This window comes from Eleginops maclovinus, chromosome 17 (assembly GCF_036324505.1).
Source record: "Eleginops maclovinus isolate JMC-PN-2008 ecotype Puerto Natales chromosome 17, JC_Emac_rtc_rv5, whole genome shotgun sequence".
Classification (NCBI taxonomy): domain Eukaryota; kingdom Metazoa; phylum Chordata; class Actinopteri; order Perciformes; family Eleginopidae; genus Eleginops; species Eleginops maclovinus.
The window spans coordinates 17,296,163-17,311,475 of NC_086365.1; the positions used below are offsets into that span (position 1 = coordinate 17,296,163).

Below are 15,313 nucleotides of genomic sequence, written 5' to 3' on the forward strand. Positions count from 1 at the left end.
GAGAAAATGACAGATTTTTGGGGAAAAAAAGATCATGTTGAATAAATAGTCGAAAAGTCTAAAAAGTCAAAATTTGGGGAAAAGAAAATTTGAATTTGAAAAAGAGAATAGGAAGGAAACAAAGTGCTAATTATTAAAGAGGATTAGGGCCACATGCATCTGATGAAGCAGATTCAGGCGTATGGAGACTGACAGTGTTCTCCGACAGAACCGAGGACACCGAAGAGTCTCCCTGAACAGAAAGCTTAGTGATGTGCGGACTCTCTATGTGTGTTACTGACACACACACACACACAGACACAGACACAGACACAGACACAGACACACACACACACACACACACACACACACACACACACACACACACACACACACACACACACACACACACACACACACACACACACACACACACACACACACACACACACACACACACACACACACACACACACACACACACAGATTTATGAACCTCTGATTTTCTCTGCTTTCTGATTGGATGATCCATCAGAAACTGTAGTTTGTTCTGATGTTTTTATTGGTGTGTTGTGTGTGTGTGTGTGTGTGTGTGTGTGTGTGTGTGTGTGTGTGTGTGTGTGTGTGTGTGTGTGCTAGAAAGAAAGAGTCATTGCACTGAGAGTTGGTTATAAGTTCATGAACAGCTCAGAGTTCCCCCCTCAGATTCCTTTGTGTGTGTGTGTGTGTGTGTGTGTGTGTGTGTGTGTGTGTGTGTGTGTGTGTGTGTGTGTGTGTGTGTGTGTGTGCATGTGTTTCCTATTTAAAGTGACCTCATTCCTGGGCCTGGGGCTGCAGGATGACATCACCCTCTCTGAGACTTTCACATTAAGAGCGTGTCTCCTGTCAGCTGGAACACAAACAAAGCGGCAGGCTTTTATTTTGGCGAGCCAGATGTTTGAAAAAGTTCTGTGAAATAGAACATTAAGTTGGGTCGACACCGGTTGATTACTAAACGCTGGGGAACTAATGTCTTCTCAGTCAGTGGTTCTACCAGAGGGAGGGCCGATTGGCTGATTGGCAGCTTATTGATAAATCAGCACAAACTGATTTGCATAATGTCCGGCTCAGAAACGAATCCTGAAATGTCTTCTCTTTATTTATTTACTGAAAATACGACTTTAAAGAACTCCAATGAACGCTTTCTTCCTCGGCTGATGGATTCATCTTCCTCACATCGTTATTCTTAGCCCTTCCTCTGCTCTGTTGGCTCTGACTTTGAGAGGTTTATAGATCCGTCCCTCAAACCCATCCCCACAGATCTGTTATTGACCCTGTGCCTCTCCGACCCTCAGACTCAAAGGCCATCGTGGACGGGAACCTGAAGCTGATCCTGGGCCTGATCTGGACACTGATCCTGCACTACTCCATCTCCATGCCCATGTGGGAGGACGAGGACGACGAGGACGCCAAGAAGCTGACGCCCAAGCAGCGCCTGCTGGGCTGGATCCAGAACAAGGTTCCCCAGCTGCCCATCACCAACTTCCACCGGGACTGGAGGGACGGCAAGGCGCTGGGGGCTCTGGTGGACAACTGCGCCCCGGGTACGTAGGGAACCAGGAGTTCCAACTCTAACTGGATTTCATATAAACAAATATACTGCAGATCAAACTAGTTTCTCATGGTGCATTCAGGTCTGTGTCCGGACTGGGAAAACTGGGATCCCAGTCAGCCGGTGGAGAATGCCAGGGAGGCCATGCAGCAGGCTGACGACTGGCTGGGAGTGCCTCAGGTAACACTCACCTTTTATTCATCCTGATTATATAAAAGAAATCCAGGACTAAAAGTTTATATCTGCATTAAAAATATCCAGCTGTGTGACACCAGAGATTGGTCAACCGCTTAGAGATGTCCCGCCCCTTAGCCTATCACGTACAATGTGCTGGAGCGCTAGCCAATAGGAGCACAGTGATGTCACTAGGTTCCGGAACACAGGGATTCTAGCCCCTGCAGACCGTTGACTCACACTAAGAGAACCTCAGGAGAATAAAGGCCTCTCTCACGGACCGGCAGCGGGACGGACGGATAGGCGCTGAAGATGTAACGTCAGAGTTTCCGTGTTGCACTCTGGGTAATGATGAGGATTATGAAACAAATGTTTAATAATTCATTTTTAAGGAGAGCAGCAGAGACGCTGGAAGCTATGGCAAGCCTGTGTGGACAAACCCCGCCACACTTTGCTGACCCTCTTAAAGGGGCCGCACAACCAAATATGCTAAATAAAGGTATGCAGATGATGCACATATTTACTTGATGATATTTAGAAAAGAATATAAAATCCTGCAGTCAACTTCAACTTTTCAAATAAAATTTAAATGCAGAACTTTTATTTTGAAGGAAGAACTTAGGTGCTTTTATTGCCGCGGGGTAATTAAAACACAACAGTTCATTTTAGGCGGTGAACATTTCCTGTGATCGTTCAATGATTCTAAACTTCCTCTGTTAAATGTGTCTTTGTTTTCTGGAATGTTGTGAACCCGCTCCCCTCGTTGCTCCTCAGGTGATCGCTCCGGAGGAGATCGTGGACCCGAACGTGGACGAACACTCGGTGATGACCTACCTTTCCCAGTTCCCCAAATCCAAACTGAAGCCTGGCGCCCCCCTGAGGGCCAAGACGCTGCACCCCAAGAGGGCCAAGGCCTACGGACCGGGTGAGGAAGAAACACTGAACCAGGGTCCATTCAGAAAATATGGAGTCCTTCAGGAACAGACCGATCTTATTCTGTAACTACGTAAACATCTGTAGTGAAGAGTAAAGCTCTTTGCACTGCTGTGTGCCTGTGTACCTTCCTGTCGGTCTGAGGCATCAGAGGATTTGAGTTGAGCCGTTTCAGTCGCAGAGATGTTAAATAACTCGAGTCGTTAATATTAAGACGGACGGCTGTCAGCGCGGCGTCGGCAGCTGGAACCGGAGGCCCCGCTGGATCTGATTTTACTTCCTGTCGTGTTCCAGGTCTGGAGCCCCGCGGTAACATAGTCCTGAAGCCGGCCGAGTTCCTGGTGGAGACGGTGGAGGCCGGCCTCGGGGAGATCCTGGTTTACGTAGAGGACCCTGAAGGCCACACTGAGGAGGTGGGAACACTCTGATTTAATATATTTAATGAAACCAGACACAGTGAAATACAGCTGGAAAGTTCTGTGTTTCAGGCCCGAGTGATCCCCAATAACGACAAGAGCAGAAGCTACTCGGTGGTCTACCTGCCCAAAGTGGAAGGGCTTCATAAAGTAAGGAGCATGCTTAATTAGTCCATCCACCAGAGCTCAGGGTCCTCCTGATGGACTGGGACTGGTCTGTCAACAGGTTTCTAGTTATAAGATGTTTTCATTCTGAACCTGAACTCAGAGACCCTGATCGAACCCCCCCCCCCCCCCAGGTGAAGGTGCTGTTTGCGGGGCAGGACATCGACCGCAGTCCCTTCATGGTGAACGTCTCGAAGGCGATGGGCGACCCAAGCCGAGTTCAGGCCCGCGGGCCGGGACTGCAGCCGACCGGGAACGTGGCCAACAAACCCACGTACTTCGACATTTACACCGCAGGTAACCAGACCGGACCAGAACTACGCCTTCATTATCACAGTACCAGGTCCAAACAGTACGGAGTAAAAGAGGCAGCCAGGGTTGGAACGCACCCCACTGATCTCAGGACAGCAGAGAGCCAACACACCTCCGTCACAGAGTGAAACCCCCCTGGTTCTCCTGTGCCTTGGCCAGTAAACAATTTCACAAATGTTTTTATATCATTTCTATTTATTCTTGTATTTTAACATTTCTTGAAAAACATTTTCCACGTTTTTCTTTTTAAAGTTTCTTTCATTTTTCTTCAACTTTACATTTCTCAGTTGTTTTAACTTCTTGCAGTTTTCCCTTCACAGAAACGTCCCTGAAACCCCGTTACCAGACTGGATCCCTCGGAGTCTCGTTACTCTACGAACGTAATGATAAACTCCTGTTGTGTCTCCCTACAGGCGCCGGTGCCGGAGACGTGGGCGTCATCATCGTGGACTCAATCGGCCGCCGGGACACGGTGGAGATCGTGCTGGAGAACAAGGGGGACAGCATTTTCCGTTGCACCTTCGTTCCCGTCCTGGAGGGGGCGCACACCGTCTACGTGACCTTCGCTGGGCAGCAGATTCCCAGGAGCCCGTTCACCGTGAACATCTCCGAGCGTAGGTTTACTGCAGTCTGTCCTCCGTGGGGTCTGATCTTTATGAGGTTCACTGTCTAATATATTTATGATTTACTCTCCATGTGACCCCCACCAGAGTCCGGTCCAGGTCTTAATGCATGCTTTCTAATCAGAGTCTGTTTGAAATCTGAAATCATGATTAACCTTTTAACGTTTTTGATTTCCACAACAGTTAAATCTGCAATTCCTGCTGGGGCTCCATGGGGGTCTGCTGGGTGTTTGGAGGAACTTTAAGCTCTCCTATCTTTGATCTTGCCTGAGGGGTCTTTGATCATGTTTAAGACTTGGGGGTCAGGCGGACTTCAGGCTCTCTGAAAGGACATTTCAAGACTTGACTTTGGACTTGAGCTTCATGAGTTGTCTTACTTTTTCACTTAGGGTTTGCTTGTCTTGACTTGGGGATTTTAAATGTTGACTTGAGACATAACATTTATTTAGGTGTCATTCATCTCAACTTGTAGAAATCTAGCCCTACACTAAACCAGTCCTGATTGAACCAGGATGACTTGAGACTCTGTCAGGATCTGATAACAGAGCCAATCCGTCTGGCTTGACTCAGAAATTGTACATCTGGGAACTTATCCTGGGAAAGTCCAGTCTTGATTTGAGTCTTAGCTTTTGACTGGACCCTAGACTTGTTTCTGTCTGGACCTGACTTGAGACCTGCTGGTTTGAAGGTCTTGGGGTCTAGGGGTTTGGTTCTCTGGAGGTCTGGTGCTCTGGAGGGTTAGAGGTTTTCAGTTTTTGATGTCTGGCTGTTTGGAAGTTTGAAGGTTTGTTCGCCTAGGGGTCCAGAGCTTCTAGGTCTAGACGTTTGCAGGACCTGAGGTCTGGAGGTCTGGATGTTTGGAGGTCTGCTGGTCTGGATTCCTGGAGGTTTGGAGGTCTAGATATTTGGGGTCAAGATGTTTGCAGGTCTGGAGGTCTCCGTCCCCTCTCTTCCTGAGTACCAATACATCCCCCCTGTTATTCCTCATGCAGTTTCACAGCGATCCCCCCCCACTGGGTCTCCGGTGCAGACTTTGCCTCAACCTGCCTGCAACCCCCCCTCAGACCGGACCCGGAGAGCCCCCCCTCCAACGCCGCCTCGATCCAGGCGACCAAGTTAGTACAGGCCGGGGTGGGGGCGTACCTGAGCCTGCTGTGCTAGCCTGGTTTCCTTCCTCTTCCTGCCTCTGGGGGTGGGGGGGGGGGCTTCACAGCATGAGCAGCTTCTTCTTCTTCTGCAGAAACTGAGAGGGAGTGGGCCTGCTGGAGTCTGACTGCCGTCTTTGAACCACTTTCTATTTTCTTTGACTTTTCTCCAAATTCTTTTTTATGACATTTTCCACATTTGGGAATTTTTTTAGGAAAGGGTTGACAATTTATTTTTTAACATCTTTTTTTAACCTTTGTTTGTTGTTGGACTTAAAGAACATTTAAACTATATAATAAATAACACATTCAACATTTTCCAGTTCTGATTTTTTCACTCACATCAAAAAATCTCATTTTTCCTAAAACATTTTTTGACAAAATTCAAACTTTTTTTTTCTTTGACTGTGAAGCTCTGTACTGAGGGAATGGACAGTACTGTTAATATAAATGCTTATATTAAAACACCAAAGCACTACAACTAATGCATTAAATGAGAGTGAATGTGAACATGTTTAACACATTGGCCTTCATCTTCCTCTTCCTCCTCTTCCTGTTTCGGCGCTGCTTTATGCTCTGTATGGTTCACAGGGATCCTCAGCTTCACGGTAAAAGTCTGAACGCTTGCAATTATATTTCGTAACGTCGTTATCTGAACATCACGAGTTAACTTTCCCTTTTCTCTAAAGGATAAAAGGTTTATTATATTTCAATTTCCCAGAAACAGAGCGCAGATTTCTTCAGATAACGACATTCATCACGAGGAAAACAATAAGACTTGAAGTCCTTTCTCCCTGATCGAACCGACAGAAAAACACCTTTTGTTTCAGCCTCGATTTCCTCGGGTTTACAAATAACGAGACATTTAACTTGTGTGTGTGTATGTGTGTGTGTGTGTGTGTGTGTGTGTGTGTGTGTGTGTGTGTGTGTGTGTGTGTGTGTGTGTGTGTGTGTGTGTGTGTGTGTGTGTGTGTGTGTGTGTGTGTTTATTATTGGTTCTACTATATTTAGTTTTAGACTTGTGACATGTCTTAACCTCAGGGACCGTTTCAGGAAATCTAATAATGGACTCATTATAAGTGAGAAAGAGATATTAAAGGTCACAGTTTAGAGGTTTGATCTAAGGCTCCAATAGGGCTCCTTCATTTACCTCCAGAACATAGTGACATCACGATGGATATTTGGATTTAATATAAAAAGCCAAATTAGTAAAAGATGAAAACCAAAGTAAGAGTGACTTCCTGCCCCTGTGTGTCGGTGTGAGCGTTTTTGTTGGATCTATACTCACATTAATATTATGGGTCTTACCCTTACCCTTTTACCCTCTCCTCTGCTGGCAGCCTGTAACCCGAACTCCTGCCGGGCGTCAGGTCGCGGTCTGCAGCCGAAGGGTCTGCGGGTCAAAGAAGTGGCCGATTTCAAAGTCTACACGAAAGGAGCCGGCAGCGGCGAGCTCGTCGTCACCGTGAAGGGACCGAGTAAGACGGCTTTAGGAATATATTTTATATCAAAGACATCTTTACTGCCTCCACTGATGCTTTCCTGTGACTACAGAGGGCCTGGAGGCGCCGGTGAAGGTGCTGGAGATCGAGAGCGGGGTTTTCGAGTGTAATTACTACCCCATTCTGACTGGGAAATACACCGTGACCGTCACCTGGGGGGGGCACGGCATCCCACGCAGGTGAGACAGTCAGGTTAACCTGTTATTATAACATGTTAGCATCACTTTTAACCAAACTGAGAAACCAGATCCACTCAAAACCAGTTTAATGTTGGTGGTTTAGAGAAATTCAAGCAGCAAAGAGGACCCAGGATTGAACCCTGAGGTACTCCAGTGGATAAAGCAGAGCAAAGTCACACCTAATGTCATGTTGTTATTGTTTAAAATCTGTCTTTATAGGATGATAATATATGTGGGTGTGTTTGTCTTCAGTCCGTACGAGGTCCAGGTGAGCGAGGAGGCGGGGCCTCAGAAGGTGCGGGCCTGGGGTCCGGGTCTGGAGACGGGTTTGGTCGGGAAGAGTGCCGACTTTGTAGTGGAGGCCATCGGCACGGAGGTGGGAACCCTCGGTACGTAACAGCGACTCAGAGTTCACACACTTCTTCCTCGGAAATGTACGATTTGGGAGAATATTGAAGTTCATCCGGCGTGTTTCTGCAGGTTTCTCCATCGAGGGTCCGTCTCAGGCGAAGATCGAGTGCGACGATAAAGGCGACGGGTCATGTGACGTCCGGTACTGGCCCACGGAGCCCGGAGATTACGCCGTCCATGTGATCTGTGACGACGAGGACATCAAGGACAGTCCCTTCATGGCCCACATCCTCCCCGCCAACAACGAGGTCTACCCGGAAAACGTAAGACCCAAAAGTACTTTTGAGTCAGGTCATAGTTTAGGAATATTTACATTTTGTCTCATTACTTGTAGTTTTTGAACTGTTTCTGAATAAATTGCATTAAATTAAACGTGTGGTTATTATTTCTCTCCTCAGGTGAAGTGTTACGGTCCCGGTCTGGAGCCTCTTGGCTGCATCGTGAACAAACCTGCAGACTTCACCATCGACACCAGCGGTGCCGGACGAGGAGAGCTGAAGCTGTACGCTCAGGTAACGACTCGTCACTAAATCAGAATCAGAATACCTTTAACGTCCCACAGAGGGGAGATTTTCATTTGTACAGCAGAAAGAGCGACAGACAGCTTCATGTTGATATAAATCATGTCCTGTCTTTCACTATAACGAGTTGTTCAGACGGACTGAAGGGTGTGTTTGTGTTTCCAGGACGCAGAAGGTTTCCCCATCGACATACAGATCACAGACCGAGGAGACAGCACCTTCTTCTGCGTGTACATTCCCACCAAACCCATCAAACACACCATCATCATCACCTGGGGGGAGGTCAACGTGCCCAACAGCCCCTTCAGGGTAAACGTGCCCCCGAATATCGCCCTCTATGGGATCCATCTGCACCACCAGGGTTAACTAACTGATGAGTAGACAACTATTTCAACAGCTGACAAATTGTTGAAACAACATCTTTAGTTGTTGTTTCCAGCCTCTAACCCTACCCCTAACCCTAACCCTAACCCTAACCCTAGCCTTGAGTTTGACACCTATGCTCTAAAATATGACCCATCTAAACTATGACCCGCCTTTCACGATTCTAAATCATTTTAAAGGGAATCTCTTTGGATTTTGGATATTTTGTGGTACTCACACTGAGACTTGTGTATTAACATGCAGAAATGAAAGAAATCTGCTTTACAAAAGATAAAACAAACACACAAATGCAAAAATATGAACAGTGAAACACAGATAACGGAATGAATATATGACATTACGTTAAAATAAACAACATTTCATTTTGTATTTAAGGTGGAATTAGAGTTTTAGTAATTGTGAACCTATAGTCCATATCTTTGTTGATGGCTCGCCCTCTTCATGAGTTTTTCTGTCGTAATAAACCCTGTATGTTGGATCCAGGTGACGATTGGAGAAGGAAGCCACCCGGAGAACGTGAAGGTGTACGGCCCCGGTGTAGAGAAAACCGGACTGAAGGCCAACGAGCCGACGTACTTCACCGTGGACTGCAGCGACGCCGGACAGGGTGGGACGCACCGCCTCTCCTAAATCTTGTTATTTGTATATTATATTTACAATAGACACCCCCTCCCCACCCCTCTATTTAGAACAACCTAAATGTGAACAATTAAACAATGTTTGCTTTTCAATTCGATCTAAAAGGAGCTAAATTCTGATATTTTCAGGTTAATTATCTCTGTTATCTGCTGCAGGCGACGTCAGCATCGGGATAAAGTGCGCTCCGGGCGTGGTCGGTCCAGCGGAGGCCGACATAGACTTCGACATCATCAAAAACGACAACGACACGTTCACGGTGAAGTACACGCCGCCCGGCGCCGGGCAGTACACCATCATGGTGCTGTTCGCTGATCAGGTGAGGAAACTGACTTACTCTTGAAACACTTTACTTTAAAAGCAAGATGCTAAGAAAACCTTTAATGTCTCAACAGGAAATACCCGTCAGCCCCTTCAGAATAAAAGTGGATCCCTCCCATGATGCAGCTAAAGTGAGAGCAGAAGGACCCGGACTCAGCAAGACAGGTGAGGTCAACTCAGGTCAACATTTGAATGCAAAGACTAGGATTATCGTGGCCAAAATAATATACAATAACAATATTTGAACGATATCTCAAGACAAATTTCCTGCAGATTATTTGTATTTATACATTATATCTTTTAAACTCTGCAGGAGTGGAGGTTGGGAAACCGACTCACTTCACCATCTTCACTAAGGGAGCCGGTAAAGCCAGACCGGAGGTGCATTTCACCGGCTCGGCTAAAGGAGACGCCGTCAGAGACTTCGAGATCATCGACAACCACGACTACTCCTACACCGTCCGCTACACCGCCATACAGCAGGTGAAGTATGCTGTGTGAGCCGGGGCTGTTACACAAGCATTGGAATATAAAGAAGTGTATCGTCTGCATAGAGGCTTATTCTGTAGAGGTTGTAAACCAACATGAACTCTGGGTGGTGGTACCGGCCTCAATCTGAGTAATTATTTGTTCCTATTTTTCTGTTTTAACTCTCCAGGGGAACATGTCCATCACAGTGTGTCATGGAGGAGACCCCATCCCTAAAAGTCCCTTCAACATCAGCGTGGCCCCCCCGCTGGACCTCAACAAGGTCAAGGTTCAGGGTTTGAACAACAGTGAGTAAATGTTAAGCTTTTATCAAACAGGAAGTCAGGTTCAGGTTCAGACTTGCACACATCCTGTGTTCAGGTTGAGGTTAACTTAAAGGTTTCAGTGTGAGAAACATGGGGGGTTTCACCCTTTATCTACAAGGGACAGCAGTAATGTGACGGAAAGAAAATGCAACAAGGCAAGACATGAGAAATACTAGATAAAAATACTTGTCATTAGTAGGTATTAAAAGTCCCAGCTAACCCTGTCTCTGTGTGCATCTGGAAGAGGTGGATGTGGGGAAGGATGAGGAGTTCACCATCAGTGCTCGTGAGGCGGGAGGTCAGGGTAAACTGGACGTGAAGATCACCTCGCCGTCACGCCGTCCAATCCCCTGCAAACTGGAGTCGGGCTCGGCCAATGATCTGCACACGGTGAAGTACATCCCCCCCGAGGAGGGACAGTACCGGGTGGACATCACCTACGACGGGAACCCCGTTCCTGGGAGTCCATTCACTGTGGAAGGCGTCATGCCACCGGACCCTTCGAAGGTCAGTCAGAGAGGTTTTCCTTTTAGCTTCTGTCAAGAATTCCTCAGAAAATAATGAATGCACCAAAACACAACTTTTATCCTCACAGCTCAAGTTTTATCACCTCGTACAGATTTAGCTGCAAACCTTCTTCCAACAATCTTTACCAACACGTCCCTGCTTCTTGATCTCTGTTGACCCCTCAGGTCCGAGCGTACGGTCCGGGTCTTCAGGGTGGGGTTGTGGGTAAACCAGCACCCTTCGCCATCGACACAAAGGGAGCCGGTACCGGTGGTCTGGGTCTGACGGTGGAGGGTCCCTGCGAGGCCAAGATAGAGTGCCAGGACAACGGAGACGGATCCTGCTCCGTGTCCTACCTGCCCACCGAGCCTGGAGAGTACGCCATCAACATCCTGTTCGCGGACCAGCACATCCCCGGATCCCCGTTCAAGGCGGCGGTGCAGGCGGCCTTCGACCCCAGCCAGGTAACGGCGAGCGGGCCGGGCCTGGAGCGAGGGAAGGTCAACGAGGACGGGTCCTTCACGGTGGACTGCTCCAAAGCCGGCGAGGAGGAGCTCACCATCGAGATCATCTCTGACTCGGGGGCCAAGGCCGAGGTCCACGTGCAGAACAACGGAGACGGGACGTACTCCATCACCTACATCGCACAGAGCCCTGGCATGTACACCATCATCATCAAGTACGGAGGCCACACCGTGCCCAAGTTCCCCGCCCGGCTGCAGGTGGAGCCGGCCGTCGACACCAGCGGAGTGAAGGTCCACGGGCCGGGGGTGGAGCCCCGAGGTGAGGGCCGGAAGATGCGTTTATATTTATATGTTTCTAGAATCTGGTTTTCAGACGGGTATACCAAATGCCCTGATCAGATCTATTTATTTCGTCTGCATTACAAGTTATTCCTTTTACGCCTCACCCTCTCTAAGGGGCTTCCACACCGCCGTATAAAGTCCTGGTAGTTAGGGTTGAAGCCTAAAAGCTGTTACTCAGCGTCAGCAGGATTAACAGCGATGTCTGGAGCTGTGAGACGCTGCTGCTGTATGAGAACATGAAAACGAACTAAAACCAAACGAAGAAACTGAGACCTCGTTAGTGGAGCTAATTAGCAGCTTCTCGTGTGAGTTTATTAAGTGTCATAATTGACTTCCTCATTAAGTCTGACCTTAAAGCAGCAGCAGAGTCTGGAAACTAACTTTACGACATTTACAACCTGAAAGTTGCCAAAGTAGAACCCTGTAAGGTCAGCTTCAGGACTATTAACTTGATTAAGAAGTTCAGTAAAACTAAAGGTCGTGTAACATTAAGACAGTCTACTCCTCTCCAAATGTTTTATTATTCCTCTGGGTGATTATCTACTTTACTTCCTGTCTGCAGGCGTCCTGAGGGAAGTGACCACGCACTTCACGGTGGACGCCCGGGTGCACATTAAGAGCGGCGGCAGCCACGTGAAGGTCAGCATCTCCAACCCGTCCGGCAGCAACACCGACGCCTACCTCACAGACCGGGGAGATGGCTGTTACCGGGCGGAGTACACGCCATACGAGGACGGTGAGGACTGGTTACCCTCCTTGCAGCTCTGCTTGTGGAGGTTTTTCCACACCAACACATTATTAATTAAAGTTTAATCGCCCTGTGGTGGAGTCGTAAAGATTCCTGTTTCCCCCGCAGTAAAGGAATCTGTGGCTTCAACAATTAAACTTGAGCAATGGTTTCCACATGTTCAGGGCTTTTAATTTGGCCGTCTGTCACAAGGAGTCTAAGCACACAATCAAAACATTTGATTTATTTTGAAACCCAGTTTTAATCACATTCTGCAAACAGGGAGTCATTTTTTATGGGAGATGCAAACATGGTAAGGTATAAACATGTCAATAAGGAAACATGTATGTAAAGGTACAAGCATGATAATAATAGAGTGTCCTGAGGGTCAGTGAAGCATGCTGGGAGGTGTGAGCGTCTGTATTTATAGCTGCAGATGCACTGATAGCAATGTGTGACATGCTGCAGTGCATTGTGGGACAGGAATACTCCTCCCTGTGGTTGTCTCTCAGACATGCACTGGTACTATTTATTAAAAATGTCTTTTGATCACAATGGCATTAAATACAAATATAAAAGGTGTTCTAATATTATAACAAACGAAAATAAACTAAATGAATTAAGACATTATTTCAGATTAACTGTGAAACTTTAAAATAAAATAGACATAAGAGAATAAATATAAGACATTTAAGTTCACATATTCCTCCTTTCAGCCGAGGAGCAAAATGACTTACATACAATATTAACCGTATAAGAACAATAAGAACCGTCACCCATAAACACTCGTTTCTCGGCCCAAAAGTTAAGAAATGTGTTTGATAAACTCATGGGATGCGTCCGTGTGCAGGTCTGCATCTGATCGAGGTTCTGTTTGATGGAGTCTCAGTGCCTAAGAGTCCCTTCAGGGTGTCGGTGACAGAGGGCTGCGACCCGAGCCGGGTTCGAGCGTACGGGCCGGGCCTGGAGGGGGGGCTGGTGAACAAACCCAACCGCTTCACCGTTGAGACCAGGTGACTTACCTTCAGTAACCTACCTGACATTAACCTTTAATCCAGACCTGAATCTCATCCCTTTTGTCCTGTCCTGCCCTCAGAGGGGCCGGCACTGGGGGGCTGGGCCTCGCCATCGAGGGTCCTTCTGAAGCCAAGATGTCGTGCAAAGACAACAAAGATGGCAGCTGCAGCGTAGAGTACATCCCCTTCACCGTGGGGGAGTACGACGTCAACATCACCTTCGGAGGCCTGCCCATCCCTGGTGAGGGATCCAGAACCAGAACAAAGTGTGAACGGGTTCATGTTTACAGACTCGTGTGTCAGGTAACTAATCTCAGTTGTGTGTCGCAGGGAGTCCGTTTAGGGTCCCGGTGCGCGAGCTGGTGGATCCCAGTAAAGTGAAGTGTTCAGGGCCCGGGTTGGGGAGCGGGGTCCGATCCCACGTCCCTCAGACCTTCACTGTGGACAGCAGTAAGGCCGGGGTGGCCCCTCTCGAGGTTCTGCTGTACGGACCCACAGGTGACAAAATTATTAATCTCATCAAAAGGGAGTCTCAAGAACTGATCAGTATTGGTCCCTCTACAGAACCACAGGTCCCTTCAGGGTCAGGGCTCCAGAGAAGTTTAAATCATGAACTTATTTTCCACCTGAACTCTACGTTGCTCAGTAGAGTATCTGTCATAAAGTCCATCCAAAACTCAAACCTGTGAACTCTTCTCCTCAGGTGTGGTCGAGCCAATCTGCATCAAGGATAACGGTGACGGGACGCACACGGTGAACTACACCCCGACCAACGACGGCCCGTACACCGTGTGCGTGAAGTACGCCGACCAGGAGGTTCCTCGCAGGTCCATAAACGCCACATATTCATAGATATAGAAGTCCTCTTTGTTCAGGTCTAACCCCCCCCTGTTACCCCCCTCAGTCCCTTTAAGATCAAGACGCTGCCGGCTCATGATGCTAGCAAGGTGCGAGCCAGCGGTCCGGGTCTGAACTCCACTGGAGTCCCCGCCAGTTTACCGGTGGAGTTCACCATCGACGCCCGGGACGCCGGGGAGGGACTGCTCACCGTCCAGATACTGGTGAGGGGTTAGGGTTCACCTGAAGAGCACCTTCAGACCAGATCAAGACTCGGATCATAATTCATTTCACACATAGGACAAACCAACTAAGGTTGATATTATTTAATTACAGGATTTTGTAAGTAGTACTGGATGATTGGTTTGACAGAAAACAGTATCGTCTGCATACAGGTTCATCCTGCACTCAGTAGGGCTGATCTGCAGGTGTGCATACATTTTTTACACTGAAAATACCTTTATCAGACAATGCAGAACTAATTGGAGGACAAGACACAGCTGGGGAGGTGAAAACACAAGAGACAGGAAGCGACCACAAACAAGAGATGGGGTGAACACTTTTCAAACTAAAACACACTGACTGATCGGGACAAAAGCTGCGTTTTTAATCTGCAAAGCTTGATTCATGACGTTTAAAATTAAGAACCAACATCGGTTTATAAAGAGCTGCATCGTCTGCATACAGGTTCATCCTACAGGTGTGTTTAATGTGTTCTTGTGCAAAGTGTCTCCATGTGTTCATCTCATTCCCAAGGTGAGTGTTTATGCACAATAAGGTAACATATGAATCCAAAGATGTGGATCAACTTGCTTTCTAAAAAGGACGTGAAATTTGCATCATTGAGTTCAGATGCACCTTTTTGATCGACGAGTGAAAAATCTCAAATATTCCGGGTTGAATGTGTGATAAAAGAGATGTTTACTGTTGTTGTCTCCCTGTTAACGGATGCCGGGGGTCCTGCTCTAGGGTCCGGAGGGCTGCAGCCGCGAGGCCTCAGTGTTTGTGGAGGACTGGGGCAGGAGGGTGTGGGAGAGTCATATTGTAAAGAGAACCATCCCCTTCAGTATTCATAGGAGAGGCTGCGTAAGGCCTGCACCCCCCCTCACCTCCTCTCATCTCCCCTACCTTCCCCCCATCTCTCTGTTTACATAAAATAACACATAAGTTTTACAGCAAATTTATATATTTTAATTTCAATTTGAAAGAAAATACGTTTCATAATAAATACATATTGCATCAAATACAATACACAACAATAATACTTAATAAATTAAGAACTAGCATTCAATAATTAAAGAGAAATAAGATATTTTAAAAACTAATGTGAAAAT

At 47.3% G+C, this 15,313-nt stretch overlaps 1 protein-coding gene across 1 annotated transcript in view; it reads left to right on the forward strand.

The window, feature by feature from the left end:
- The window catches only part of flncb (filamin C, gamma b (actin binding protein 280)), a 41,866-nt gene that overhangs the window by 9,920 nt on the left and 16,633 nt on the right, over positions 1–15,313 (forward strand). Inside the window, 27 exon segments of the mRNA XM_063905600.1 lie at positions 1,314–1,562; positions 1,653–1,750; positions 2,519–2,669; positions 2,972–3,090; positions 3,166–3,243; positions 3,393–3,555; positions 3,984–4,184; positions 5,186–5,308; positions 6,679–6,816; positions 6,893–7,019; positions 7,272–7,408; positions 7,500–7,693; positions 7,829–7,942; positions 8,117–8,260; positions 8,819–8,942; positions 9,130–9,290; positions 9,367–9,457; positions 9,606–9,775; positions 9,951–10,068; positions 10,331–10,593; positions 10,779–11,376; positions 11,962–12,135; positions 12,977–13,139; positions 13,223–13,383; positions 13,473–13,640; positions 13,846–13,969; positions 14,047–14,203. Coding sequence (XP_063761670.1) covers positions 1,314–1,562; positions 1,653–1,750; positions 2,519–2,669; positions 2,972–3,090; positions 3,166–3,243; positions 3,393–3,555; positions 3,984–4,184; positions 5,186–5,308; positions 6,679–6,816; positions 6,893–7,019; positions 7,272–7,408; positions 7,500–7,693; positions 7,829–7,942; positions 8,117–8,260; positions 8,819–8,942; positions 9,130–9,290; positions 9,367–9,457; positions 9,606–9,775; positions 9,951–10,068; positions 10,331–10,593; positions 10,779–11,376; positions 11,962–12,135; positions 12,977–13,139; positions 13,223–13,383; positions 13,473–13,640; positions 13,846–13,969; positions 14,047–14,203 — 4,508 coding nt within the window.